The 26,074-nt window shown below is 37.8% G+C and overlaps 3 protein-coding genes across 3 annotated transcripts in view; all 3 read left to right on the top strand.

Annotated features, from left to right (window-relative positions):
- ace1 (acetylcholinesterase type 1) overlaps window positions 1-9,999 on the top strand; it is a 78,167-nt gene extending 68,168 nt beyond the window's left edge. The window contains exons 3-5 of the mRNA XM_028313356.1: window positions 1,240-3,057; window positions 3,246-3,421; window positions 6,441-9,999. Of these exons, the coding sequence (XP_028169157.1) occupies window positions 1,271-3,057; window positions 3,246-3,421; window positions 6,441-6,565 (2,088 nt within the window). The 5' untranslated portion in view covers window positions 1,240-1,270 and the 3' untranslated portion in view covers window positions 6,566-9,999. The remainder of the gene's footprint in view (window positions 1-1,239; window positions 3,058-3,245; window positions 3,422-6,440) is intronic.
- A 2,678-nt stretch (window positions 10,000-12,677) lies between these two features.
- LOC114359113 (uncharacterized) lies at window positions 12,678-19,092 on the top strand. The gene is made up of 7 exons (XM_028313368.1): window positions 12,678-12,799; window positions 13,919-14,042; window positions 14,228-14,367; window positions 15,167-15,227; window positions 17,346-17,457; window positions 18,390-18,485; window positions 19,020-19,092. The coding sequence occupies exons 1-7, from the start codon at window positions 12,718-12,720 to the stop codon at window positions 19,077-19,079; spliced, it is 675 nt and encodes a 224-aa protein (XP_028169169.1). The 5' UTR covers window positions 12,678-12,717; the 3' UTR covers window positions 19,080-19,092.
- Window positions 19,093-19,896: 804 nt separating this feature from the next.
- Window positions 19,897-24,975, top strand: LOC114359114 (uncharacterized). The gene is made up of 7 exons (XM_028313369.1): window positions 19,897-20,103; window positions 20,487-20,598; window positions 21,147-21,286; window positions 21,778-21,838; window positions 21,948-22,059; window positions 23,508-23,603; window positions 24,843-24,975. The coding sequence occupies exons 1-7, from the start codon at window positions 20,034-20,036 to the stop codon at window positions 24,900-24,902; spliced, it is 651 nt and encodes a 216-aa protein (XP_028169170.1). The 5' UTR covers window positions 19,897-20,033; the 3' UTR covers window positions 24,903-24,975.
- Window positions 24,976-26,074: the final 1,099 nt, after the last annotated feature.

Genomic DNA, 26,074 nt, shown 5'->3' with positions numbered 1-26,074 from the left:
GACAAACGTCAAAAATCTGACAAACTGCATACAAAAAACACCGGTTACTGTTATTGTTACGGTCAAAGTTAAGAGATGCAACTCAGCCTAATAGAATCATCGTCATCATCATTTCATCCCCCAATTCCACATCGCCCGGTTAGTATTGGCCTGTATTCAGTGCCTTTCTGCTGCCCTTATGAGGTCGTTGGTCCACCTTGTGAGTGGACGTCCCACGCTGCGTTTTCCAGCATGTTTAATACAATAATAAAATTTTATTAAAACTGTAAATTATGACGCTGTTTTGTTTTTACATAGTTTTTTCATCATTCAGGCACTCAAAATATGGAAAGACGTAATTTTTCCCTTCTAATACATTATCGTTGAGTCCCTTCCATTGTGTGCTTTGATGAATTGCCTTGTTCTGGGACAATCCATTGAGTTGCGTTGACGACTAATTTGTCATCGGCTGCGGACACCTCTAAAGATTTGATGCTTTTACAGGGCCACTGTTGGATATATTTTTTTGTTGTTTTTATTTTTCTTTTGAGGAATTCCATTTGGAATTTTAAATTTTGATAGAATTAATCATTGGTTGAGTTTTTCACTGCTTGCTTACTGTCATTACCAAGAAAGCATCATTACCATCAAAACTTTGTAGAAAAATTAGCACTTAATTATTTTCTGAATGAATTCTTAACAAGCACCTATCAGCAGTGGACGTCATTTGGCTGAAACGACGACGACGACGACCTATCAGAAACAATAATATTATTATATTATTATTATGATCGATGTCTTTTAATTATAAAAATACTAGATACAACTATCATAACTGTTAAGAGTAAGGCCTGTGGCATTATGTGACACATCATAATATTACCTACTATTTATGTATTTTTATCTAGACAATTTTATGCAGCTTACTATTTTATTTATTTTACCAATGGTCCGTGACCCTCACTTGGCATGGGGCACACTGAAAACCAGCGCCGTGGCCTTCGTCACCGTGGGCCACGGCATATGCTGAGTGGGGTCCCGTTGCAGTGGGCATCTTGTTGGTGAATGGGTGGCACTGCTCAGTTTACTCTTGTTTTTATTTTTTCTTCTTCCATTATTATGTGCCACTGTCATGTCTATGTAATTGCCTGTATTTGTGTGATGTCCATTGTAATAAATGTATCTTTCTTTCTTTCTTTCTATAGTTTCTGTAATTATAATAAGAGTTTCGGATTAAACATTTTCTCTCTAACGTTCCAGGTGGTGACTGTGGGAAAGGTGCAGCGGCGGTATGCGCGTGGTGTTAGCCGCGCTGACGGCGCTCGCGGCGCGCGCATTCGCCGGGCCGCACGAACACCGCGCGCGGCACCACGCGCCCGACCACCCCCTCCGCTTCCCCGCGCCGGGGCCCGCCCCCGCGCCCGCGCAGCCCTACCGCGGACACGGCGAGGCCGTCCGGTACAACCCCGAGCTCGACACCATCCTACCCCGCATCGAGGACCACGAAACCTCATCCAAACGAGCCAAATTCGAAACAGAAACCTCCTCTAAGAGAGCCAAATATGACGAAAGATTCTATTCTAACCACGAACGGGCTGACGAGGGCTTCATGGGAGACGAGCCGCAGCTACGGCCCGAAGATGAAGACCCGCTCGTCATACGCACGAGGAAAGGTAGAGTTAGGGGCATTACCCTCACTGCTGCCACTGGGAAAAAAGTCGACGCCTGGTTTGGCATCCCTTATGCTCAGAAACCTATTGGAGATCTCAGGTTCAGGCACCCCAGACCGGTCGAGAGCTGGGGCGACGAAATACTCAACACGACGACACTGCCACACTCATGCGTCCAAATTGTAGATACGGTGTTCGGGGACTTCCCTGGTGCGATGATGTGGAACCCCAACACAGATATGCAGGAAGACTGTTTGTATATAAATATAGTGGCACCTAGACCCAGGCCTAAGAACGCAGCGGTCATGCTATGGGTATTCGGTGGTGGTTTTTACTCGGGGACTGCCACTCTAGATGTTTACGATCCGAAAATCTTAGTTTCGGAAGAGAAGATAATTTACGTTTCAATGCAATATCGTGTTGCATCACTTGGATTCCTTTTCTTTGACACCCCTGATGTACCAGGTAATGCTGGTATGTTCGACCAACTGATGGCATTACAGTGGGTTAAAGATAACATTGAATACTTCGGCGGAAATCCTCAGAACATAACATTGTTTGGGGAATCAGCTGGTGCTGTTTCTGTATCTTTGCATTTGCTGTCTCCGCTCTCAAGAAACCTATTTTCACAAGCTATTATGCAATCTGGAACGGCAACAGCACCGTGGGCTATAATATCTAGAGAGGAAAGTATTTTGCGAGGAGTCCGTTTAGCTGAAGCAGTTCACTGCCCACATTCTACTACTGATGTTGGTCCTATGATCGAGTGTCTCAGGAAGAAGAGTGCTGACGAATTAGTCAACAACGAGTGGGGTACCTTAGGCATTTGCGAATTCCCATTCGTTCCCATTATAGATGGTTCGTTCTTAGACGAGATGCCAGTTCGATCTCTGGTTCACCAGAACTTTAAGAAAACGAATATTCTGATGGGTTCTAACACTGAAGAAGGGTACTACTTTATACTATATTATCTCACGGAGCTGTTTCCTAAAGAGGAGAATGTTGGAATCACCAGAGAGCAGTATCTTCAGGCGGTACGAGAGTTGAATCCGTATGTGTCTGACGTTGGGAGGCAGGCGATAGTGTTCGAGTACACAGACTGGTTGAACCCTGATGATCCTGTGAGGAACCGGAACGCGTTGGATAAGATGGTGGGCGATTACCACTTCACGTGTGGAGTGAATGAGTTTGCCCATCGATACGCTGAGACTGGGAACAACGTCTATACTTATTACTACAAGCATCGCAGCAAGAATAACCCCTGGCCTTCCTGGACGGGGGTGATGCACGCTGACGAAATCAACTACGTGTTCGGGGAGCCTCTGAATCCTGGGAAGAATTATTCTCCAGAAGAAGTGGAGTTTAGCAAACGTCTAATGAGATATTGGGCTAACTTTGCTAGATCGGGGTGTGTATTCATTATTTCATTTTTATTCATAGTTTCGTTCTTCTTTTCTTCAATCAGTGTACTAATGAGACTAATATTAACTAAAATTTTATTAAAAGAATTCAGTTTTGTCTGATCATCCGATCTGATCCACATTAATCCTACGTCGTAGTTATGTCTAAATCAAACTTTGTTGTTTGCGATTCAAGGAACCCATCCATGAACCCCAATGGCGAGATGACAAAGGTCCACTGGCCTGTACACACGGCCTTCGGGCGGGAGTACCTGTCGCTAGCAGTCAACTCCAGCGCAGTTGGCCACGGGCTGAGGGTCAAGCAGTGCGCCTTCTGGCAGAAGTACCTGCCTCAGCTGATGGCTGCTACAAGTAAGTATACACCTGGAGGGAAAGTGCCTACCTACTCGTAATACTGCAGATAGAAAAATATACTGAAAGAAAAAATTCCTTTATTTTTTATAAGAAAGAGAACTGCATTCATAGATTTCCGAAAATTTTTCGAAAATTGTATGGAATAGTAGTGAATTTTCGAAAAACTTTTTCGAAAATTCACTACTATTCCATACAATTTTCTGTACATAATTAAAATAATTTAAGATTTTATGGATTTCCGTTCATTTGATTTATTAAGTATGTTAGAGAGATTTCATCCTTATACTTGACCCTAACGATCGATGCAATAAAATACAGGGTGTAATTTTTAACAGATTTTAGTTGGTTCGATTGCCGGGTGTGGCAAGCAAATTTTTGGAAATCTTTGAATGCAGTTCTATTTCTTTTTAAAAATAAACGAATGTTTTCTTTGAGAAAAAATTTCTATCTACAATATTAAGAGTACCTACTTTCCCTCCAGGTGGCATTACAAAATTCCACCCTGTATAGTAACTACAAGTGACTGCTTCATTTCATGTTAAGAACGATGCAGTTTTGGTACATACCTGTCCTGTAAGTGCCTATTAACTCTGCTCGACTCAAATTACAGTGTTCGGGAAAGTCCGTAGCAGGCAGCGAATTCCAGACTCTAGCTGTTCACATGATAAAGTTAGCGAAACGCTCAGTGCGAGCTAGATATTATAATAAAATTGCTCTATTGAGTCATCGTTCGTTCGTTTCAGCCAAATGACGTCCACTGCTGGACAAAGGCCTCCCCCAAGGTTTTCCACAATGAACGGTCCTGCGCTTCCCGCATCCAGGCTCTTCCCGCGACCTTTACCAGATCGTCGGTCCACCTAGTAGGAGGCATTGAGTCATCAATTTTCAAAAATAACACTGTTTTAGTGACTCGACTCTCAAATTAGGCACATACCGAATTAATGTATGTGGTGGTCTTATTAAAGGTCAGGATTCCTAGCTAAATCGCAGGGGGACTAAGTTGTTGTTATACCTAATTATGTTATTAACTACTTAACATACTTTACTTAGTATGATACGTTTAGTTTTGAAGTACACGAGTACTTAATTGCTATTGCTATCTTAGTTCGAGAATTTAAAACATATTCGTATATGTATTAAATTCTCTAACTAATACGCTCTACTACTAATGCGTTCTATTCTTTTATCTAAAATGACGTCAAGCCAATTTATTCTGCGGTCAAACAAAAAACTGTATTAAATGCATCAAAATACGAGTATAGTATAGTACTATTTGGTATACTCGTAATCCGCAGGCTTATCTTACAAAACAGGTGTCGAAAACGATCAATCGGTATTTTTTCGATAAAAATATATCGATAATGATCTTAACAGGTGCAGATAAACATTAGTTACTAGTTTCTTGATAACGATATGACGTAGGTAATTTATATGGCGAGGGTATTTACGAAAATTCAAGGTTACTTGGGTAAGCAAGAGATTAGCATAGCGATGCAAGGGGGCGAAAATGACTGATTAAGTGTTCCTGACTGCCCTAATTTTAAACATCGAGTATATATAAGTGGCAGGCCCTCAACTAGATGGACCGACGATCTGGTGAAGGTCGCGGGAAGTATCTGGAACTACTAGAACTGCAACGCAGGAATGCTCTGTTATGGAAATCCTTAGGCGTTTGTCTAGTCTAGCAGTGGACGTCATTAATTTGGCTGAAACAAACTAATTAACGCCACAATGGATTGCGTTGCATTATACCCCTTTGAAAATCTAAATGATTTGGCCAATAATCATCATACTAGGTGACGTGCTATGGAGGTGCAGTTGTATCCTCCAGCAGACATAGACTGGTCATTGTTAATATTGTCTCGTCTATAAGCAAAAGCTGACTTATTCTTAATTGAATTGCTTCGTGGTCGCACACACGTTTAAGCCTTGTCAGGAAATTATCATAATAGCATGATTAAAGTAAGTAATTATAATAATTAGGCATTTACCAGGCTTGCATAATAGAAAAACGACAGGAAATTAAGATATAGGATAGACTGATAATAGATAAAAAAAAAGTTGTTGGCACGTGTACACGTGTGCAATGCAAGAGAGAACACACTTTTTTTTTATCCACAACGAGGAAGCTCTTGGCCTGTATCTCAACAACTACAACTCAACAACTGTAACTCGTCGAATAAAGGGATATGGTACCTACAAAACGCTACAGTCAGAACCTCCTCGGGTGCCCTGGTTTGCCAATACTTGTTTTGATAGATTACATACAATAACTGCTCATAGGCTTCGAATGCTTCGATCTGGCCACATTCCACTTAATAAATTTAAATATCTGATGAAAGTTACAGACTCCCCGAACTGTGCGGTGTAATAGATGATGTGTTTCACTTGTTGATGGAGTGTGACTGGGATCGGCACCTTAGAGACACTGTATATAGTATTCTCAATGTTAACAAACACGATGTTGGTTTATTGTCTAACTTCCTAGCAGAGCCGTCATCAGAGGCAGCCAGAGTAGTGATAAACTTTGCTATTTCTAGTCTTAAGTTGATTTATATAGTAAGTTTTTTGTTATGATGGAGCTGATATGTTCGACTGTATCGATCTAAGCTCATATAAAATAAAGAAAAAAAAAACTCGTCGAAACATTTGCTGAAATAGCATATAAGTAAAAAAACTTGATTTGCTCTCAAAAAGAATGAAAATGTAATTCTCTAGTTTTGTTAGCTATGGCCTGAATGTCTTAGTCCGCTACTCCTTATTGGCTGGCTGGGTTAATACTTAGCCGTTGAGGCTCAAATAAATCTTTAAGTAGAGACAACGCATGAAGGAACACGTAGTAAGGGCACACTTTCCACTCACTGATAACCTTGTGAAGGTCGAGGGAAGCGCCTGGATGCAAGCAGCGCATGACGCGATTATCGTAAAAAGTTGGGAAAGGTATTTTGTTCAGCAGTGGACATCTTTAGGCTGATAATGAAATTACTCGTCTAAATTACTTGCTTCTTTATTCCAGGTAAGCCAGATCCTCCGAAGAACTGCACAAGCAGCGGTTTTTCGCTGCAGCCCTCACACGAAGCAGTTAGCTTCGGCCTGCTCGCCTTCGGAGTGCAAGCAACTTTGTTCAAATTCATCATTTGAGCCAACTCTCAGTAGCCTTGCCGTTTTGATGTCAATAAGTTCCGCATTCGCTTGTTCGTATGACTGCGAGTATGAAGTTGCCACGCATTTGATGTGTTGTCGCTGTTAGATGGTTGAATTAGGCAGTTCTTGCATTTAATGATTGATCAATTTATTGTAAGGGTGTGTGCAGATGGCACGCCTTTCTAGTGTAATGATTATGGTGCGTTGTCACAATGTTAGTTCAAGTTCAGCAATCACGTACTAAATCTCTGGTCATCTGAACCCACCCTTATGTAATGTTGGAATAACCATGAGATCGAATGCAATCCAAACTGGATATGGGACCGAAAGAATGTTGGTGGTATTGGCTAATTTAAGTATTTATCCGCGACATTTTGTATTGTACACTACTCCGCGTAGTTTCCAATACATTCTACGCTCATTGTAACGGCAATTCAACAAAACGTCTTTGTATTATAATAGTATATGTGTGTATATGTTGCCGTCTTATGAAGTTCTGGGATATTTTATTATCAACTTATTTTTATATGTAAAATTATAGAAAGTATATTTTAATTGTAAGCCACCTCAAGTGTTATATTGCGCTTCGGGATCAGACGTATCAGTGTCGATACCTTGACGACATTCTGATTGCGTCGACACTGAAACATCGGTCTTAAGTCCATTAAGTATTCGTCTAGTAACTCGCTGTTAAGTTCTAATTAAATCGTTAGGGAAGTAAAACTATTGTTTATGAATTAATGTTATAATATATTTTAAAAGGAGTGATGCCTCCACCAACATATCACTTGTTAATAACAAATTATAGAATTATGTAGATGTAATTTGGTCATAGTATGTAAGTCTCTACATATCTCTTGTTGTAGGTCACGTATGTCGGGATTGAGTGACGATTTGAGTTGGTTATTGACCATGTCAGTGAATGTAAACTTCAGGGCAATCATTTTTGTCTAATACAAATTGCAATTTGAATGGAACGTCGACTGAAGCGACTTTGACACGTTTGCAAGCATTTGAAACAATAATGTTACAATGGATTGCTATGGGTGGGAAAATTCACTTAAATGAAAATAACTGAATAGTTTTTGTTCACTGATTAGGTCCCAGGAGTGAGATTCTTCTAGAAATATGGATTGCAGGATGTCAGAATGGCGTAGCAGAGTAACGTGTTAGCTTCGATGCCTCTAATGCTATACATATCACGCAGGGCATAGTGAAGTTTAAGTTCTAGCCTTAGGGTTTAAGTAAGATTATAAGCTAGATCATTTCACAACTCAGTAGCGGACCAATATTAGAAAGTTGTACGTGTAATACGGTTCGTGTGTAGCAAACGGTGGATGTTAAATGGAACAAAATTAATACATTCGGAAAAAATGTGCCTCGAAATTCAATAGAAAATCCGATTTGACTCAGCAAGATGTACATTACATTTTGCAGTGTATGTACAGCGTGTGGGATGTACAGTTCTTAGTATACTGTGTTAGAACATACAAAATTAGTACCTAAAAGTTAGGGTCGATACATCTAGCTTAGAGATTGTAGTCCAGCAGTTCAGCTTTCGAATATTGGTATAAACGATTTAATAGAAGAATCTTTACAATTCGAGGTATAAGGTAAAAATACTAGTAAAATACGGTAATTTCGAGAATATTCTTGCGGAAGCCACAATATAGGTAATGAAATTTCGTTGTTGTAAATAATGTATGAGTGTTAGTATTTGTAGGAACTCGTCATTGCCCTATGTTCAAGTGTTGGGTTCAGGCATGACATACTGACTATAACCTGTTGTGAAGGACGATACCATATTAAGTATAAATAAGCGCTAATGTAACTTGGTAGAACCTTCGTGCTTTGGGTACATTCATTTTGTAACTAGGCATGTATACGGTAGTCAGAGACCGAGCAGACATCATTTATATAAACTTATATTCAGAATTGTTCACAGTTATACAATTCGTATTTAAAGTACAAATGAATGAGAACTGAAAAGGACTAAGGAGAAAAATGACATTGAAGTACTTTTCATGGTCAAAGGATACTCTCGCTCGGTCTCTGACTACATTTATACACAAATTCGCGTATTTGTATAAACGATGTAACTTTATTCGCTGACGTTAGTGTAATATAGTATCATTCTCACATGTTCTAGTTCACGTTTGATCACCGACTACGCTTACTTGAACCTGCGTATGTAAACCTATAGAGTGCCTCTTGTTCACTTTTATATATATTGATAAAACACTATATTATAGGTGATACTAGTAGAGTAGTGATGCGTTACTTCTCAATAATGTATGTGCACTATTTCTTTTATTATATTATGTGATATTGAAAGGCCAACGAACGACGGGTAGTGCCAAACTAAGAAATGGAATTAAATACTAGAAAATTGAAATTATATTTTGTTCATTCCAAATGTCCCATAATAACTTCCAATATTAACTAGTTTTATAACGAAATAATTTGTTTAATTATAATTATACATACCTACAAGTAAAGAAGTAAATATAGGTTATTTATACATTGTTATGTTAATTTGTTCAAAAAATTATACAAGTTATATTGTCATAGTGATGCTTTTATTCACTTAAAGGATCGATTTTGAATTTGTTGTAGAGTTGGAATTGACTTTGTTTTAATTTTTAAATAAAACATCATAGTCAATTGAAGTAATTCAATTAGTAAGATAAATTGCCAATAAAATTGTCTAAAATAAATTAAGCAATTTTAGTGACATTTTGTTTTCTTTTGTTAATTTGAAAAAGTTTAACACAGTAGGTATCTTAAATAAGTTTTTTAAATTTTTAATCCAATAACGGGGTCTCTAGCTCATATAGCGCTATTGTACAACCACTAACCTAGCACCCTCTAGTAATACTAGGGGTGCGTATAAATTTTCAAATAAATAAAATTGAATAATTTCAATTGACTATGCTCAGCAATTTTACCCACTCTTCCTTTTGAACACTGGAATTTCAAATAGATATTAAAATTTAAATTCAAATTCAAATGTATTCCTTCACAGCAAACGCTACGCCAGACAATAAGAGTAATTCAGAAAATTGAAATAAATTAAAACTCTAAAGTTATCTTACGTAAAATAGCTTTTCCCTTAACACTGACGATTTTGTATATTTTCTATTCCTAATTATGTAAGTTTACATTCAAACTTTTATTATCTACAAAAAAAAAACGAATCGATCTTTTATAAGCAAATTGAACAATTTTATTGATCAACAACCTGTTGTTTGGTAATTAGGAATAGTAAATATTCAATTGTTTTATACACACTGATACTTTGCCTTCGAGTCTGCTTGCCTATAATGTATAATAATACTTCAATGTGTCACAAATTGGCCTAAATAGCGAAAATAGCACGTCAGGCCTACAAGCATTGTCGTTATTATTTTAGTCGAGTTATCTTTTTAAATTCTAATAGTAAAATTTCAAGTAAGTTTAATATATTATTAGTGCTATGATTGCATTATTGAATGTTTGCAACATTTGTGTTTCATTATAAAAATAAATGCTTGTATATATAGACATGTCTTTTATTTTGTGTTCAAATCGCCTTATTTTTATAAAATATGTTAAAACAATAAATAAGGTCACGCTGTGACAAGAAATCTTCATGATAGTTATCGTGATATCTATCAAGTACTTTTGGTGTCCTATTAGGACACCAAAAGTACTTTTTAAAGATACCACACAAAACATTTGGTATACAAATTTATTATACGTATATAAATATTATTATTATATACGACGTAAATTATGTGCTTTTAAGTCGCCGCAGTTGCAATATTTGTTGATAATCAGATGAAACAATTGATAAGATAATTAAATTTTGGAAGATGCAACGCAATTTTATCTTTGTTATTTAAGTTGTATTTTGAAGAAGCATGATTCACTCAAAGATACATGTCTCTTAATTCATTTTTAGACTGTTTGTGTGTCCTATACAAAATACCCTGAGGTTATAAGAAATTTAAACCATAACAGTATGAATAGTAGGCATACAACGTCTTTGGCAGGGCATGGTTACGTAATAAATTAATGATGCAAGGCGAAACTTAATTAAGTTTCGCCTTGAAATTTGATAATTATCAAATTTTCCTTTCATAAAAGCTCACACGGGCTCTACAGCGTATAATGACCTTCATATTGAAAAACTTCATGTCTTTACAGCTACATTCTTCAAACATTAGACATTATAGACTAAGAGCTAGTGATCGCCAGACCTACGTCATTTTATAAAAGCTGAAAGTTTGTCAGCGTATGCTCCCTGGTGGCTTTGGGAGCTACCCTAAAAAAACTATCTGGCAAGGAGTTGGAACTGTCAAAACTGTCTCGCTGTTGGGGAAAATACTTCTAATTATTGCCCAAATATTTAATATAAAAAATCAGATTTTATTATCTAAATATATACAGTGTGAGTCACGTTAAAGTGTACATATGAAACTAGACCTATTTTTGTCGACAAAAAGAGGTCAAAATATTTTGAGATTTTTTTATTTTTTTAAAATTATTGATGATTTCCACAATGGTCGGTTGGTAGTGGCCTGCATCCAGCGGCGTCTTCCCGCTACTTTTATGAGGTCGTCGGTCTACGTATGGGTGGACGTCCTACGCTGCGCTTTCCGTAAGTATATAAGTAGGTATATATTCCAAACTACATATTATGCCGTAGTTACGTACCTTCTGTTAATATCCAAAACTGTAGGCAATTATTCGTTTAAGTACTTATCAGTTTTGTAAAAATCAGCGCAGATAAACTGACAAGCCATATCGGATTATAATTAATTATACTTATCTCTTAATTAAAGTTAGTATATAAGCCGAAGTCGATTTTATTGATCAAAACAATCATTATTGTAATCCAGGTGAGATATACAATTTAAGCAATAAAATAGTTAATTTAAACATCCATTAGTATAAGTAAAATGTGATCCGGGATTGATCTGTGACCTTTTTTAAGTGTTTTATCTGAGAGTAGGAAAAGTGTATATTATTATTTACTTTTTATGAGTGAAAGTTTTGTGAAGTACCTACGATGCGTTGCGTAACGTCTTGACATACTCCCTATAACTTGACCCCTATTTGACTATAACCTATAAGACCTATAATGGTCAAATATCTTCTTTGTTATGCATAAAAAAACCTTAATTTTCTTAAATTATTAATTTCAAAGGTATTTTTGAATTAAATATGAACGAAACCATACAACATGTCAAATAGATATTCGATGGCACAGTTAAACTGCCTTCTACAATAGTGTTGGTTCGATTTCTGGCCAAGTCAATTGCATTTTCTAGACTTACGCCCGTATTCACAAACATTACTATGAGGTCTCACAATGCACGTGGACGCATAGGGTCACACACGAACCAATAACAGAGCTCTATTCAACGCTGTGCGTTCGATTTGCTGCTTCACTTAAGCAAGCATCATTTGTGAATACGGGTGTAAGTGTTCACCAAGTCAAAAATAATTCAGAATAATATTCTTTTATATGATAGATACCTATCCTATTACGGACACAATACTTATTTGTTATTGTTTTCCGACTTTTGGGTAAACTTCATTATACCATTTTCATTTCATTGTACTGCTTCGATGAAATCCATTATCATTGCACAGTGCTTCGATAAAAGGGCACATAAATAATGAAAAACGAGTGAGAGCTACTGTGCTGAGTGACGCCTCTAATAATTAACCTCCTTATAAATTAATAACCAATTAAAGTAATAGTCAAGTCTAGTCTAGTGGATGTCTCAACCAGGATGTTCACTGCTTGACAAAGGCCCCAAGGGTTTCCACAACGACCGGTCCCGATACAAATAAATAAATAAATTGATATCCTTGGACATTTTTACACTGCGCCTCTAGTCCCAAACTAAGCAAAGCTTGTCTTGTCAGAGTGGTCGTGATTGCGCTGACGAGGTTACATGATGGGGTAATTTAATCTCCGATGGTAGCTCTCCTGGCGATGTGCTTCGTTTTCTGACGGTTAGAAGCGTCAATGGGTACAACTAGACAACTCAATACTTCAAATAATAACCGGGCAATTCAATACTTCCCGCGACTTTCACTAACTTGATCCACTTATTAATCAAGTAATTCATTTTCAGCTTCATAAATAAACCACCATGAAAATCTTCGCATTCGCCTTTGCCGTACTCTTGGCCGGTGTTGCCGCCGCGCCCGAGACCCAAGAGCTAAGTGGAAACGGTAAGATATTGGAAATAATGTTATACAGGGTGTTGATTTAATTCCTCGCCATATTGATTTATTTATGAGTTATAAACGCATTATCCACAAAAAAAAAAACAAACGAAAGTATAATTTTTAGCGAATATTTTCCGTGCGACATCAACTATACTGTGGCTCGCAATACTGAAATCATTCTATACTGCGGCACCCTTCGAGCTACGCGGATCGCTCGCTTATCATGTCGGATAGCCTACTGAAGGAAGCCACGTAAAGTACGTGGTGTAAAGGTATTTTTCTTTGACTAAAGTTAAAGTTCGTTTTAATTTTTTATTCGATGTCAATCTTTTGTATTGATTCGTGATCAGAATAAGCTAATTAATCAACTCCTTAAATATGGCGAGGATTAAAATCAACACCCTGTATATCAAATTCAAAAAACAGTCTGTTTCTGGCAGAGAATAGGACCACCAACACTCTTCCCATGGATGTCGTAAGAGGCATTAAAGGGAGATATACATAATTATGTGAACATTACACCTTAAGATCAAATGTTTCCTTTTGCATCTGGTAAATTAGAAAGGGTAGTTCCTCTGCAGTAGAGACTGAATGGGCTGATGATGATGATGATGTCTATTATTGTATTTATATTTTGACTGTCCCTTTTTTTTACTACTGAACTGGTATTCTGGATTTAAAGTACCTACCTAATTGCAAATTAATTATAATGATTATAGAATGAACCCCCCAGAAAGAGTGAAGAGAAAGTTAGGATAGTCATTAATGCACACCACACGAACCGGCAAATGGGCAAATGAAAGAAATTTCTCTAGAACAGTGGTTCTTAACCGGTGCTGGTCCGCGGACCACTGGTGGTCCCTGCATTCCAAGTGGTCCGCGAAGACAGCGTAATAAACAAGTGACGTGACGTGACGAGTCAACACAACGCAAAAGGCGCACAGTGGGAGAAAACGACCTCCTTTCATAGGATTTTAAAAAAAAAGTGGTCCCTGACAAGACAGAAATTTGGTAAAATGGTTCCTCGTGACTTAAAGGTTAAGAACCACTGCTCTAGAAGGTGATAAGACCTTCTTGGAAGCAGAAAAGTTTAATAATAACAATAATTGTTCTTATTTTTAGAGAGGTTTGTGGATGGCATCATCGCTGGTCTGATCGAGGACCTGAGCAATGACATCAAGGAGATGGGTCTCGACCCCTACATTTTGGACAAGGAAGAATTCTCTTACAGGCTTCCCGTTACTGAGTGAGTAATCAAAGTCATAGTCAAAACTCCTTTATTTGTACAGCAATATAGCAGATGGGTAGCTTGGGGTCATTGGACAAAATTCTACGTGCTCACAGACCGGGCTTTAGCTTAACGTAGCTCTCGCAACGCTCGCAACTCAAATTAATTTACACGCACAAGTTAATATTTAAACTTTCTTACAGCCTCTTGGAGGTCGATGCTATTGCTGAGCACGTCTTGAGCACCGGTCTCAGCTACATCCGCATCAACCGCATCTCGTACGGCATCCTGACCTCCAGGCTCCAGTTGGACATTTCCCTGCCCCTCGTCACTGGTGCTGTTGGTAAGTTAAACCCATAGAGATATAGAGAGATGCCAACTAATGCGTTGACTTCGAAACTCAGTATTGCATCAGAAATTCACACATACAAAGAAATCAAAATGTGTTGCGGTATCAGCATTCAACGATCGAATAATCTTTAGCATTACGCAAGCAATGTAAACTGTTTACATTATGACGTCGCTGCTGTCATCATTGCTATCACGAGCAATTTGTTCTGTTTTTGGGCATATTGCTGCGACACCGGCCCCGCCCCCTTATCACATCTCCCTTTAGTTTATGTGATCTGTGGTTAAACCAAAGCATAACCAAGTACCAAGTAAAACCAAGCACCACTTAGGCCTGGTTTCCACCAAAGTGGAGAAAAGTTCCGAGCCGAAGCTGAGCAGAGAAGTGATGTGGGAATAACGAAATCTGATTGGTTATTCAGCCACATCTTCTTTCTTCTTCACTTTGGTGTAGACTAGACCTGAGTATGCGTGTCTGACTCGCTCTCTTCTTATCAATATCAAATCGGTGTAATGTGCGCACTTCCATACATGTTCATACCATTGGCTGAGAGACAGTTTGTAATCTTACGGTTTATAGTACAGCTCGATGAAACAAAGGCAGTAAAAACATTATAGGGTCCCACATGGCACCCTCTGGGTTCGAATCCCTTACAAAAGAAGATGCACTTGAGTCTCGAACACCTGCTGTAGATCCTGGCTACACAGGAGTTGCAGCGGTGGGAACGAGAGATGGAAATAGTCCCATGTCCCTACTGTGAATTTTAAATACTGAAGAATTCCTTTTCTTCCAGGTTCAGCGCAAGCTCGTGTAAAGATCTTCGATGAAATCCTCACAGGTCGTGGTGGCGGAAGGTAAATTACCAAAACTGCTTAAATAAACAAAGAAAATATCTTAATTTGTGTTAAAATATTCATGATGGAACGTATAAAATTATAGAACGAGATTGGAAACCATGACAGACTCCTTAGAGTACCCACTTTGTTGATAATTTAAGTTATGATGATATTAACAATCAAGTTTATAGTATTTTTTATGAGCTGAGATTTTGTAAAGTGGGTACTTAATACAAAATTTAAAATAAAATGGCTAAATTGATTTCAAAGTAACCAATAATTTAATATTAAAATGAGATCAGTTTAGACTTTTAATTATTGCTAACTACGTCCTCCATTTTCTTGGGAGTTAGACAGGGTCGTGGTCCTGTAGCGGAGACTAAATGAACTGATGATGATGACATTTTTTTTTTTTTTTTTTTTTTTTTAATGAGTGCTATTGATATGCACCTGCAATTGGAGCTAGTGGAGTACTCCAATTGCAGTGCGGTGATTTAGGTAGTTTGTGATTTTTATTGTTGTAATGTGTTGGCTGCTTATGTTTGGTTGAATTCTTTTAAATGATCGACTATATTGGTAATGTAGGCTTTAAAACTTTTTGCTGTATCTTCTTTTCTGATTATTTCTGAGAGATTGTATGGATCGATGTTTAACAAACGGGATATCATTTCATGATTATATCGGGCTGAAGCAAATCTAGGGCACTGTGTTAAAAGGTGTTTCCAAGTCTGTGGAGTCTGGTCATCGCAGGGACAGCGGTCATCTGCGACGATATGGAAACGATGTAGGTATTCCTTATGATAACCGTGGTTGGTTAAGACCTGGGTGGTGGCAAAGTCCGGCCGAACGATCTTTATGAACTCCTGCAAGGTGTTGTATGTTGGCAGGAGAGATCTTGTATGGACGCAGGTGTTCGGGTCCATATACAAAGTTTTGGCCGATTCTTTGCATTTTTGCCTATTTTGATGTTTAACGAGGCTGATGGGTACTCTTTGGAAGTCTGGTATTCTGCGCATTCTTGCAGCAGCCTTTGCTGCCAAGTCTGCTTCTTCGTTGCCATCGAATCCAGCGTGGGCCTTAATCCACGCGAATTCGATGGTATAGCCAGATGATCGGGCTTGGTGTAAGAGTTTATGGATGTTGACGGCGAAGCGGTTGTAGCTGCTGCCGTTTCGCAGCTCTGTAAGGCCAGACTTGCTGTCAGAGAGTATGAGTACATCCGTGAGGTGGTGGTCAATGATGTGTTTGCAAGCCATTTGCACGGCAAGCATTTCCGCCTGAAATACCGAACAGTCGTCATGAAGCTTGAACTTCTTGATGACTGATGGCTGAGTGTTGGCGGAGTCCTTAACGACAAAGGCAGCTCCAACTCGATCGTCAATTTTACTTCCGTCCGTGAATATAAGCCAGGTGTGATTGGCGCCCGCCTGAGTGAGCTCGGGTGTGGAGGTGATTTCCTCGAATCGTATGCCAATTCTGTCAGACGGGTGGAGTAATTTAGACGGAGGACATGGATTCTCGAGAGAGATTTCATGGGGCAAAAAAGATGTTACGCCGGAGAGTTTTGAGGTTTCCACGTCAGCAACCATGGCAACTTTTGCTGGGAGCGGAGTGAGCTGTGCAAGAGATATTGCAGCAGCGGTGCTAATCGTTCTGAATCCTCGAATGATTTTAATGGCGAACAGCCTTTGAACAGAGAGGAGACGCTGGATGATATATTTGTGTTTGATGGCTGGAGACCAGATTCCTGCCCCGTAACAAATGATAGGCTCTATTACATGTTCGTAGATTATCCGAACGTTGTCTGAGTGAACGCCCCAAGTGGGTCGTATGAAGAAGCACAGTTTGCCATAAAGGGCCTTTACCTTGTCAACTATATAATCCACATGCTTGGTGAAGGTAAGACGCTTGTCAATGATGATGCCCAGGTATTTAATGCGGTCAGTAAAGGTGAGTCTACGACCCCTCATGACTAACCTACATTTGACAGCTTTGTTGGTGAAAGCAATAGTTTGCGTTTTGTCTGGGCCAAACTCCAGCTTGACGCTCTCACCCCAGCTGGTAATTTGGTCCAGTGCCTGATTAACTGTGTTCTCCAAGGTAGTGAGGCTTCAACACCTTTTTTTTTGTTTCCAGGGCCTCCATTGAGGAGATCCGCATCGTCGCTGACGTCCGCCTCAGCATCGGCATCATCAGTGGAATCTCTGTCCGCAGTATTGACATCGATTTCAGCGTTGGCCAGATCAAGGTACTGCTGAGTTATTTGTTGCCTTCATTCTTCCTTCCTTTTAAAAAAAATTAGCTGCTGGACAATAATCTATGTCAAGCATTTCTAGTACGAGCATTCCTGTACACAGGTAACTGTAACCATCATCAGGTCCTCAGTCCCCCAAATACATCATCATTGATTCAGTCATAGGACGTCGTCCACTACTGAACAAAAGCCTCCCCTAATGATCTCCATAATGACCGATTGGTAGCGGGCTAGCACCATCCCTCAAATAAACATTAATTGATCAATATTTAGGACTAGTTTCATACATTTTAGATAAAGTTTTAGATCTTCCTTCGTCTGAATTCTGAAAAGGTACTCGTATATCAAAGAAATTGACGTTGCTAATTACCGACTACTTTTACCTATTATACTGTCTCTATTGACACCAGTGAAATTAAAAGTAATATTTAGTATTTCCTGAATCCTGAATAAGAACTTTAGTAAGCTGTTGATTATCAGCGAGTAAGAAGTCAAGGCCCTTATCCCAGTAAAGGGAATAAGTATTTTAAAAAGTTGTATTTACATCAGCTTGCTAATCCATCGGGCTATATCAGTGACCTTAGTTCGTTTACGGATCTCCTCATTTCTGATTTGATCTCGTAAAGAAACACTGAGCATAGCCCTTTCCATAGCACGCTGTGCAACTTTGAGCTTCTTTATGAGGCCTATGAGAGAGGCCACGTTTCGGAGCCGTATGTTATCACTGGTAACACACACTGTTTGTCTCGAAGCGCTGGTAGGGCCCAAAAGATAGGAGACATGTAAAGTGACTCATAAGGGCTAACTTTTATTTTTTTTATTATTTACTACATATATTTTGACGTTCACAAGTGTCACTTGTGGTCTAAACTGAATAATAATTTTTGATTTTGTTTTTGTATTTACTTGAACTTTAATTATTTCAGTCTGACTTGCACGTTGAGGTCTTCGGCTACGACTTGTCGGAGGAGATCAACAACTTCTTGAACTACTACGTTCCCCTCACTTTGGCATCCAACAGGGTAAGTTTACACTATTATTTTTCTAGCCTTGTTTAGTTTGAGGCCATGTAGTTCTTTAATTTCAGTTGAAATCATCCAAATACCTAAATATTTACTCTATGACAAAGTGTGAGCAAAACTGGTACGATCTAGATTTTTAATCTGACTCATGTTTTTAAATTCTTCGTAGGTGTACGAATCATTTACATTTTGTGAATCGCACTGAATTTAAGTGCTTTTTAGCATATTTTTCAACAATTTGAAAAAAGTAGAATAGAAGTAGGTAATCTTTTGTGAGATAGGAAATAATTAAACAGTAAACTGATAAAATTAAATCACTGTAAAGGTCGCGCCTACAGATTTTGGCAATCTCCAAAAATACAAATAAAATGAAAGGTCCATCTCAATAATCTTTTAATTATCTTTCAATCTAAATACATCAATGCACCAAACCTTTAGGAAGGGTGTAGATATGTTATTTGTATTGTAAATAAGACTCTTCATTACACTATTAAGGTAAAATATCAAAATTTTAATTCTTGTTTGTTTTTTCAGGCTGACATCAACCACCTGCTGGAACATGTCATCACCGACCTTATTGAAAACCAGCTGTAAAGGATTCACCCTTGAAAATAAACTATTCACCACTATTACAAAAATATAACCCTTACGTACATCTTGTTGATTCCAGTGCTGTATTTAGGTTTTCGGGGGCCATTTTAACTGGGCTACTTTTACTACTCCATGAGTTTACGACTTCCTAATGCCCATGGCATTTGCCCTAAGTACGGCACTGGTGGGACATATGAATTCTTGGGGTTCTACCACCGTCTTCTTTAGCTAGGTACTTTTCAGTTGTGCTTGGTTTTGCTATAAAAAGTTTAATGAAAAACTATAGTCAGGCTGAGCCGACTGATTTTTATTCTTTATTATGTAACGTATTATTGCATTAATCCATGTTTCTGTATTTTTTTAGTCAACTTCTGTGATTATTAATTATGATTTTTAATAAATTATTATAATGCATGTTTTTATGTTTATTTGAACTAACCTAAGAAGATAAGCTACCTTCGTTTCTAAAAATATTTATTTATACTATTATTTTTTTATTTTTTTTTATAGAAAAGATTATTATTAATATATTATGACAGGAGTTAATATGACGAGCCCATTATTAACATTGACAAGTACTTAAAATCATCGTAAATGAACTTACTTATATCAAATTAATTAACATTAACTAACATAATTACAATTCATGAGGCAATTGGTTTCATGTGTTTGTTCTTAAATCGTATATTTTAACAATTAATTATACCCAATAGATAAACGTGTCAAATAAAACCTTTAGTTTTAAATATTTTTACTTTGTTATTTCTAACGTTCAGTTAAAATAAGTCATTTCTGAATTTTCTAAGGCCGGATGTAAATGAAATTTTAAATCGGAATTTTAATTCTGTTACAATCAACTACCTACTTAAACTTCTATAGTGTATTAAGACGTGTTTTTAACATAGTTAAAATTAACTTATTTGATTTTATTTGTGAAAAATTAACACAAAAATAACAATGAAAGTGTTCGTTACATTGCTTGCTTTCTTCCTGACGATCCTGACTGGTGCAAACGCTCAAATAACTAGTAAGTGAAAGTCAATCTCCTACTGTAATGCGATGTTTTATTTTGTAGAGAATGTCAAAGCATACAAATTAGATAATTTGTAAAGACAGGTATGTATTATGGTTGGCTACTTCTTTATTTAATTCATTTTTTTATAAGAATAAAATCATGGGTTCGATTCCCTAGTGGATTATTTTCCCGTTGGTTAAGAATGTTGCTTCTTCTTCTTCTTGTCGTATCGACAACGAAACCTACACAGAGTCGGCCCAAAACAAACAAAAAAAAAATTTAAACCACAATTGCACTCCAAGATTGTTGCTTAAATAAAATAAGAAATACCTAGCATTTATCGAAGCAACTTTACATTTTAAAAGAAGTCTCTAAAGCGATGTTTATTTTTTTAGAGATCTTCGCTGAGAAAAAGATTAAAGAAATCAGCCAGAACCTCACAGACAGTGGATATGACCCTTTAGAAATTAAGGGCTTTTCTTACAACTATTCTTTACCCGTGACAGAGTAAGTATTTTTACTGAGAGTTTACTGAAATTTATTTATACTTTAATTCCACAAAGAACGTAGTAGGTACATTTGGGCGATCATGATGTCATACAGTCACCATACAGCATCTCATATTAGTTAGTCAAAAGATGATGAATGAGCGTGGTCGACTCTACACGAAGAGAATTTAGTAAAAAAAAATATACTCCTATGTCATTCATTTGTTTCTAAAAAATGCATACTAGTTTCTGCTCTCCAGCTCTCCGTCCTCTAAATTGGGGCCATTTTAACTCATAGGATTTGCCACACATGTATCATGATTATTTCAAAGATGCCAACGATTTTAATTTCATCCCATCCTGTAGGTCAGTGTAGGTAGACGACATATTAGCTCGTGCTAAGAATCAGAAGAAAAAGATGATGATGGTGCTAATATATAAGTTGTCTTGTGTTAATTAATTGCATGGAGAATTTTGTGTAAACTACATATTTCACTATTTGTCATTTCAGCACCATTTATCCAACAAAGCGAAAGATTTATTTATTTATTTGTCAGTTTTTGTCAGTTTGTTGGTAGTTAACGCGACAGTCGGCGACATCCGAGTGACGGGCATCAGCAACATCGAGCTGGACAAGTTCCGATACAACACGCTGCTGTCCAGGATCACCTACTCGGTCACCTTACCCCTCATCACAGCCACTTTCAGTATGTATTGGACATTTCTTTTCATTTATTCTCACAGCACCACAAACAGATTCACAATCAGAATTTATATAGGGTGTCCCAAAAAGTAGTATAAAGTAGGTAGTATAAACTATGTACATTATTATTATGAATCCAACAGTGCTGGTCTCAGTCTCAGACATAAAGGTGTATAGACTATAGCATTTACTTGTAACAGAACAACCGAGCGTATAGTGTATCATCTGTCACGAACCAAACGTCACACATTTTACCTGTATTGTACCGTTCGTAAGAACGTTATATTACATACAAATGCTAGTCTAGCCTACACCTACCTAGACTCACCTTTCTTTCATAGATCTTCTAACTCGAATATTAATTCATAAGAAATAAGAAGAAAACATGCGTATTCTTCTTATTTCTTATATTTAAATGCGTCCTTTACATTTCAAAACCCTGCCGCTGCTTATCTAGTTCTACTTGAATAATGAATCAATTTTCTTTTTTTATAGATAAAACCGACGTAAGATTCAAGTTAATGAACATGGACTTAACCGCAAAATACAACGGAAGGTAAAATAAATCCTGATTTTTCTGTAAAATACTTTGCCAATTTTGGCACTAGATGGCGTTGCTTAATACTCAAACACGTTATTATTTTGAGTAAAAATTATTTTTTCAGTGTTGCTATATCAGACATCAATGTAGCGGGCAAAGTTTCTGTCAACATTGGGATATTGTCGGGCATCACAGTTCGCGATGTCGAAGCCACTCTTTCAATAGGTAAAATTACGGTAAGTTCATCACCATCATCATCATCATTTCAGCCACAGGACGTCAACTGTTGAACATATAGGCCTCCCCCAATGATTTCCACAAACGCCGAATGGTGGCGGCCTGTGTCCAGCGCCTTCCTGCTAGCTTTATGAGGTCGTCAGCCCGCCTTATGGGGACGTCCTACGCTGCGCTTTCAGGGTCATGGCCTCCACTCCAGAACCTTGCTGTCCCATCGGCCGGATTACGGTAAGTTTATTCATTATAACATTAATATGGTATTAACCAAACCAAAGTAACAGATATAGCCTGCAGGTTTGCTAATAAGTGGCAGTGAGTGGAGCCACCGCACGGGTACCACAGTGGACCTGCTAAGTGGACCAACGATCTGGTGAAGGTCGCTGGAAGAACCTGGATGTGGCCAGCGCAGGACCGGTCGTTATGGAAATCTTTGGGGGAGGCTTTTGTTCAGCAGCGGATGTCATTACTCATTTGAATGTACTGAAACGAATAAACAGATGGATTGGGGAGGCCTGAATGTTCGCACATTTATCCCTTAGAGTAGGCGCACACCGTTGATTTTTCGTCGGCCGATAGTTTAGTCGGGCAGTTGATCAGTATGGGCATGTATGGGAGTGCGCACATTACGCCGATTCGATTTGGCCGATTCTTCATACAAATTAAAATCGGGCACAACCATCGGCCAACTACAAATCAACGGTGTGCGCCTACTCTTAAGGTCATAGCAGACTTATCAACTTGGAAAGGGATCAACACCGTATCGCCTTTCGCGAGCTGTCAATTGCAAGGCGAGGCGTTTACGTTACGGTGCGGATAAGTGTTGCAGTATGGAGTTTCGTACAAAAAATACTGACCTCCTCGAGTTGATACGGTTACGATCCCTTTCCGTGTTGATAAATGTGCGACGTCCTTTAATTACCTTTTACGACATCACGCATAGTAGAGTTGTCCCTTTCTATTTACACTGCCAGAATCACAAAGTAGGTATTTAATTTTATTTAGGGTTAATAATATACAGGGTGTTACATTTTATAAAATCCGATTTGTATGAAAATTAAAATAATTAAAATGAAGATATCAATTTTCTGACTTCACCATCCCAACTAATATTATAAATGCGAAAGTAACTCTGTCTGTCTGTCTGTCTGTCTGTCTGTCTGTCTGTCTGTCTGTCTGTCTGTCTGTTACGCTTTCCCGCTTAAACCTCGCAACCAATTTTGATGAAATTTAGCATAGAGATAGTTTGAGTCCCGGGAAAGAACATAGGATAGTTTTTATCCCGGTTTTTGAAACAGGGACGCGCGCGATAAAGTTTTTCTGTGACAGACAAAATTCCACGCGGGCGAAGCCGCGGGCGGAAAGCTAGTACCATTTATATGCCCATGTTAACATGGGCTTGTGTCGGCTCATATACCCATTTACCTAACACCCTGTATTTTTGTTTCAGTCTAACATGACGGTCATCTGGATGGGCCAGGATATCTCCAGCAAAGTGAACAAGTTCTTGAACACAACACTGCCCAGCACGATCAACGATTACAACGTATGTACATACATAAATAGGTTACTCTATCTACTTATAGAGGGTGAAAACGATAAGTGATCTCACTCGATTATTTCTAAACTAAATATAGACGATATCGAAAAACTAGTTACTGATCCTGAAAGTGCTTCATGAGAACGGTATGAATAGGTTACAGAATAAACTGGATCTATCCGAAAATTCTATGTTTTCAGTTTCCATACATTTGGTACAGCCACATACTTATTAAAACTACATAAGATATCGTACCTAATCGCTCTATCAGATAGAGCTCGTGAAGCACTTTTAAGATCAGTTTTTCGATATCTTGTATATGTACTTAGTTTAGAAATAACCGAGTGAGATCACTTATCGTTTTCAGTCTGTATACAATATTCAATTTCGAACTCCTCCTACAGGATGGAATTTTGTAATGCCACCTGGAGGGAAAGTACTCTTAATACTACAGATAGAAAATTTTACTCAAAGAAAACATTCCTTTATTTTTGAAAAAAAAAAATAAAACTGCATTCAAAGATTTTTGAAAATTTTTCGATATTTTACTACCATACCATACAATTTTCTGTAAATAATTAAAATAATTTAAGATTTCATGGTTTTCCTTTCATTTAATTTATCAAGTTCGTTGGAGATAATTCATCCTTAAACTTGACCCTAACGATCTATGCAATAAAAATACAGGGTGTAATTTTTAACATATTTTAGTTGGTTCGATTCCCGGGTGTGGCATTCAAATTTTTGGAAATCTTTGAATGTAGTTCTATTTTTTTTTCAAAAATAAAGGAATGTGTTCTTTGAGTAAAATTTTCTATCTACAGTATTAAGAGTACTTTCCCTCCAGGTGGCATTACAAAATTCCACCCTGTATATTCGTAGTTGTCCAAGACAGTTCAATCCTTTTACTGGGTGGGTTTCATTAGAATTTAGAACCCAAGCTGTAAATTCTAGCTATACAGGCCTGTTGAGTTGGAAAGTGTCGTGGAGTAACGCCCGTATTCACAAACATTACTATGAGGTCTCACAGTACTCGTGAACGCACAGGGTGACATACGAACCAATCACAGAGCTCTATTTAACGCTGTGCGTTCGATTTGCTGCTTCACTTTAGCAAGCATCGTTTGTGAATACGGGCGTAAGTCTTGATTAACCTATATTTAAAAAAAAAGAGTGTGACCAACCAGTGTTGATCGTTGTCATGTTTTGTGTGCCTTATTATAACTACAAATTTTAATTTTCCAGGATGATATTAGTGAAGTTCTGGTGTACTACATCACGGAAGCTGTGAAAGATGCGTTATGAAAATACAAACGAAGATAGATCCAATAAAGATATTGCATTTCAAAGATAAAATATTAATTTAATCATAAGAATAAATGTGTTTAGCGTTCAAATTATTTTATTTTAGTTAGGTATATCGTGGCTCGGAGGACATTGTTAAGTTGTCCATTCGATAGTATTATTTATTTACCTACTTTATACACCTAAAGCATTGAGTTTTTGTTATATTTCTGAAGAAATGAAAATTCGAGCAACATTATCAGCGCCATCTATAACAACACATGAAATTACATACATCATTTAGCACGTGCTATAAATAGCGCGTATCAGGCGACAGTAACAATTGAACTCCGCCGATAGATGGCGCTAACGAAGTAAAGCCGTAGTTAATTTTGTGGTAAGGTATTTTTCTAATAATCATAGCTGTGAGCTGTGGTCACAACAACTATTATACTATTACTTAAGATCGGCGTAATTTAAGAATTCAATTTTCACTTGTCAATTTGGTCTACATTCGTTTAGTAAGTTTTTGCACGAAAGAGTAAAAAACATCATTCCATCTATCCTCACAAACTCACATTTAATAATATTATTAGTAGGAACTGTAGGAAGTATTTAAGGATAGGATGGAATAGAATTGCTAGCAGATCAGGGTAACAAAATCGCCTTTAGCAATCATAATGACACTTTATCTATACCTACCTAACTGAGTCACGAAGTACTAGTTTTTACTGGAAACAAATAACACGCAAATCGCTGGTAATACCTAGTCACGTACCTACTATCGGCAACAGTTATGTAACTACCCATTGCCAGTCATATCGTCTCATTCTATCGCAAAGAATCCCATTTGATGAGAGCGAGAGCAAAAACGCAAATGGATAGGAGTGGCCGATAGTACGAGTCACGTGTGGACCAGTATTTTGTAGCTGGCAAGACACAAAAAAAATATAGCAGGGAATTACCGTTTTGTTACCATAAAAGCACGAACAGCTGGTAACAGATAACACGGAAATCGCTGGAAATACCCAGTCACGAGTCACGTGTGTACTTATAGTATTTTATAGCTGGTAACACAAAACAATATTAACATGGAAATCGCTGGAAATACCCAGTCACGGTGTCACGTGTGGATAGTATTTTTTATTTGGCAACACCAAACAATTGATGGTAGGGGAATTACCGTTTTGTCA

The sequence above is a fragment of the Ostrinia furnacalis genome, unplaced genomic scaffold (genome assembly GCF_004193835.3).
Source record: "Ostrinia furnacalis isolate ACB-3 unplaced genomic scaffold, ASM419383v2 OfSCF4235, whole genome shotgun sequence".
Lineage (NCBI taxonomy): Eukaryota > Metazoa > Arthropoda > Insecta > Lepidoptera > Crambidae > Ostrinia > Ostrinia furnacalis.
The sequence above is the reverse complement of the archived record's forward strand: the minus strand, read 5'-3'. Positions and strand labels throughout refer to the sequence as shown.

Excerpts from the sequence above, each read along its gene's own strand:
- LOC114359113 (XM_028313368.1), top strand. The coding sequence starts at position 12,718 with ATGAAAATCTTCGCATTCGCCTTTGCCGTACTCTTGGCCGGTGTTGCC. Across the intron at positions 12,800-13,918 it reads CCAAGAGCTAAGTGGAAACG|AGAGGTTTGTGGATGGCATC; the intron begins GTAAGATATTGG and ends TCTTATTTTTAG. Across the intron at positions 17,458-18,389 it reads TCAGCGTTGGCCAGATCAAG|TCTGACTTGCACGTTGAGGT; the intron begins GTACTGCTGAGT and ends TAATTATTTCAG.
- LOC114359114 (XM_028313369.1), top strand. The coding sequence starts at position 20,034 with ATGAAAGTGTTCGTTACATTGCTTGCTTTCTTCCTGACGATCCTGACT. Across the intron at positions 20,104-20,486 it reads TGCAAACGCTCAAATAACTA|AGATCTTCGCTGAGAAAAAG; the intron begins GTAAGTGAAAGT and ends TTATTTTTTTAG. Across the intron at positions 23,604-24,842 it reads GCACGATCAACGATTACAAC|GATGATATTAGTGAAGTTCT; the intron begins GTATGTACATAC and ends TTAATTTTCCAG.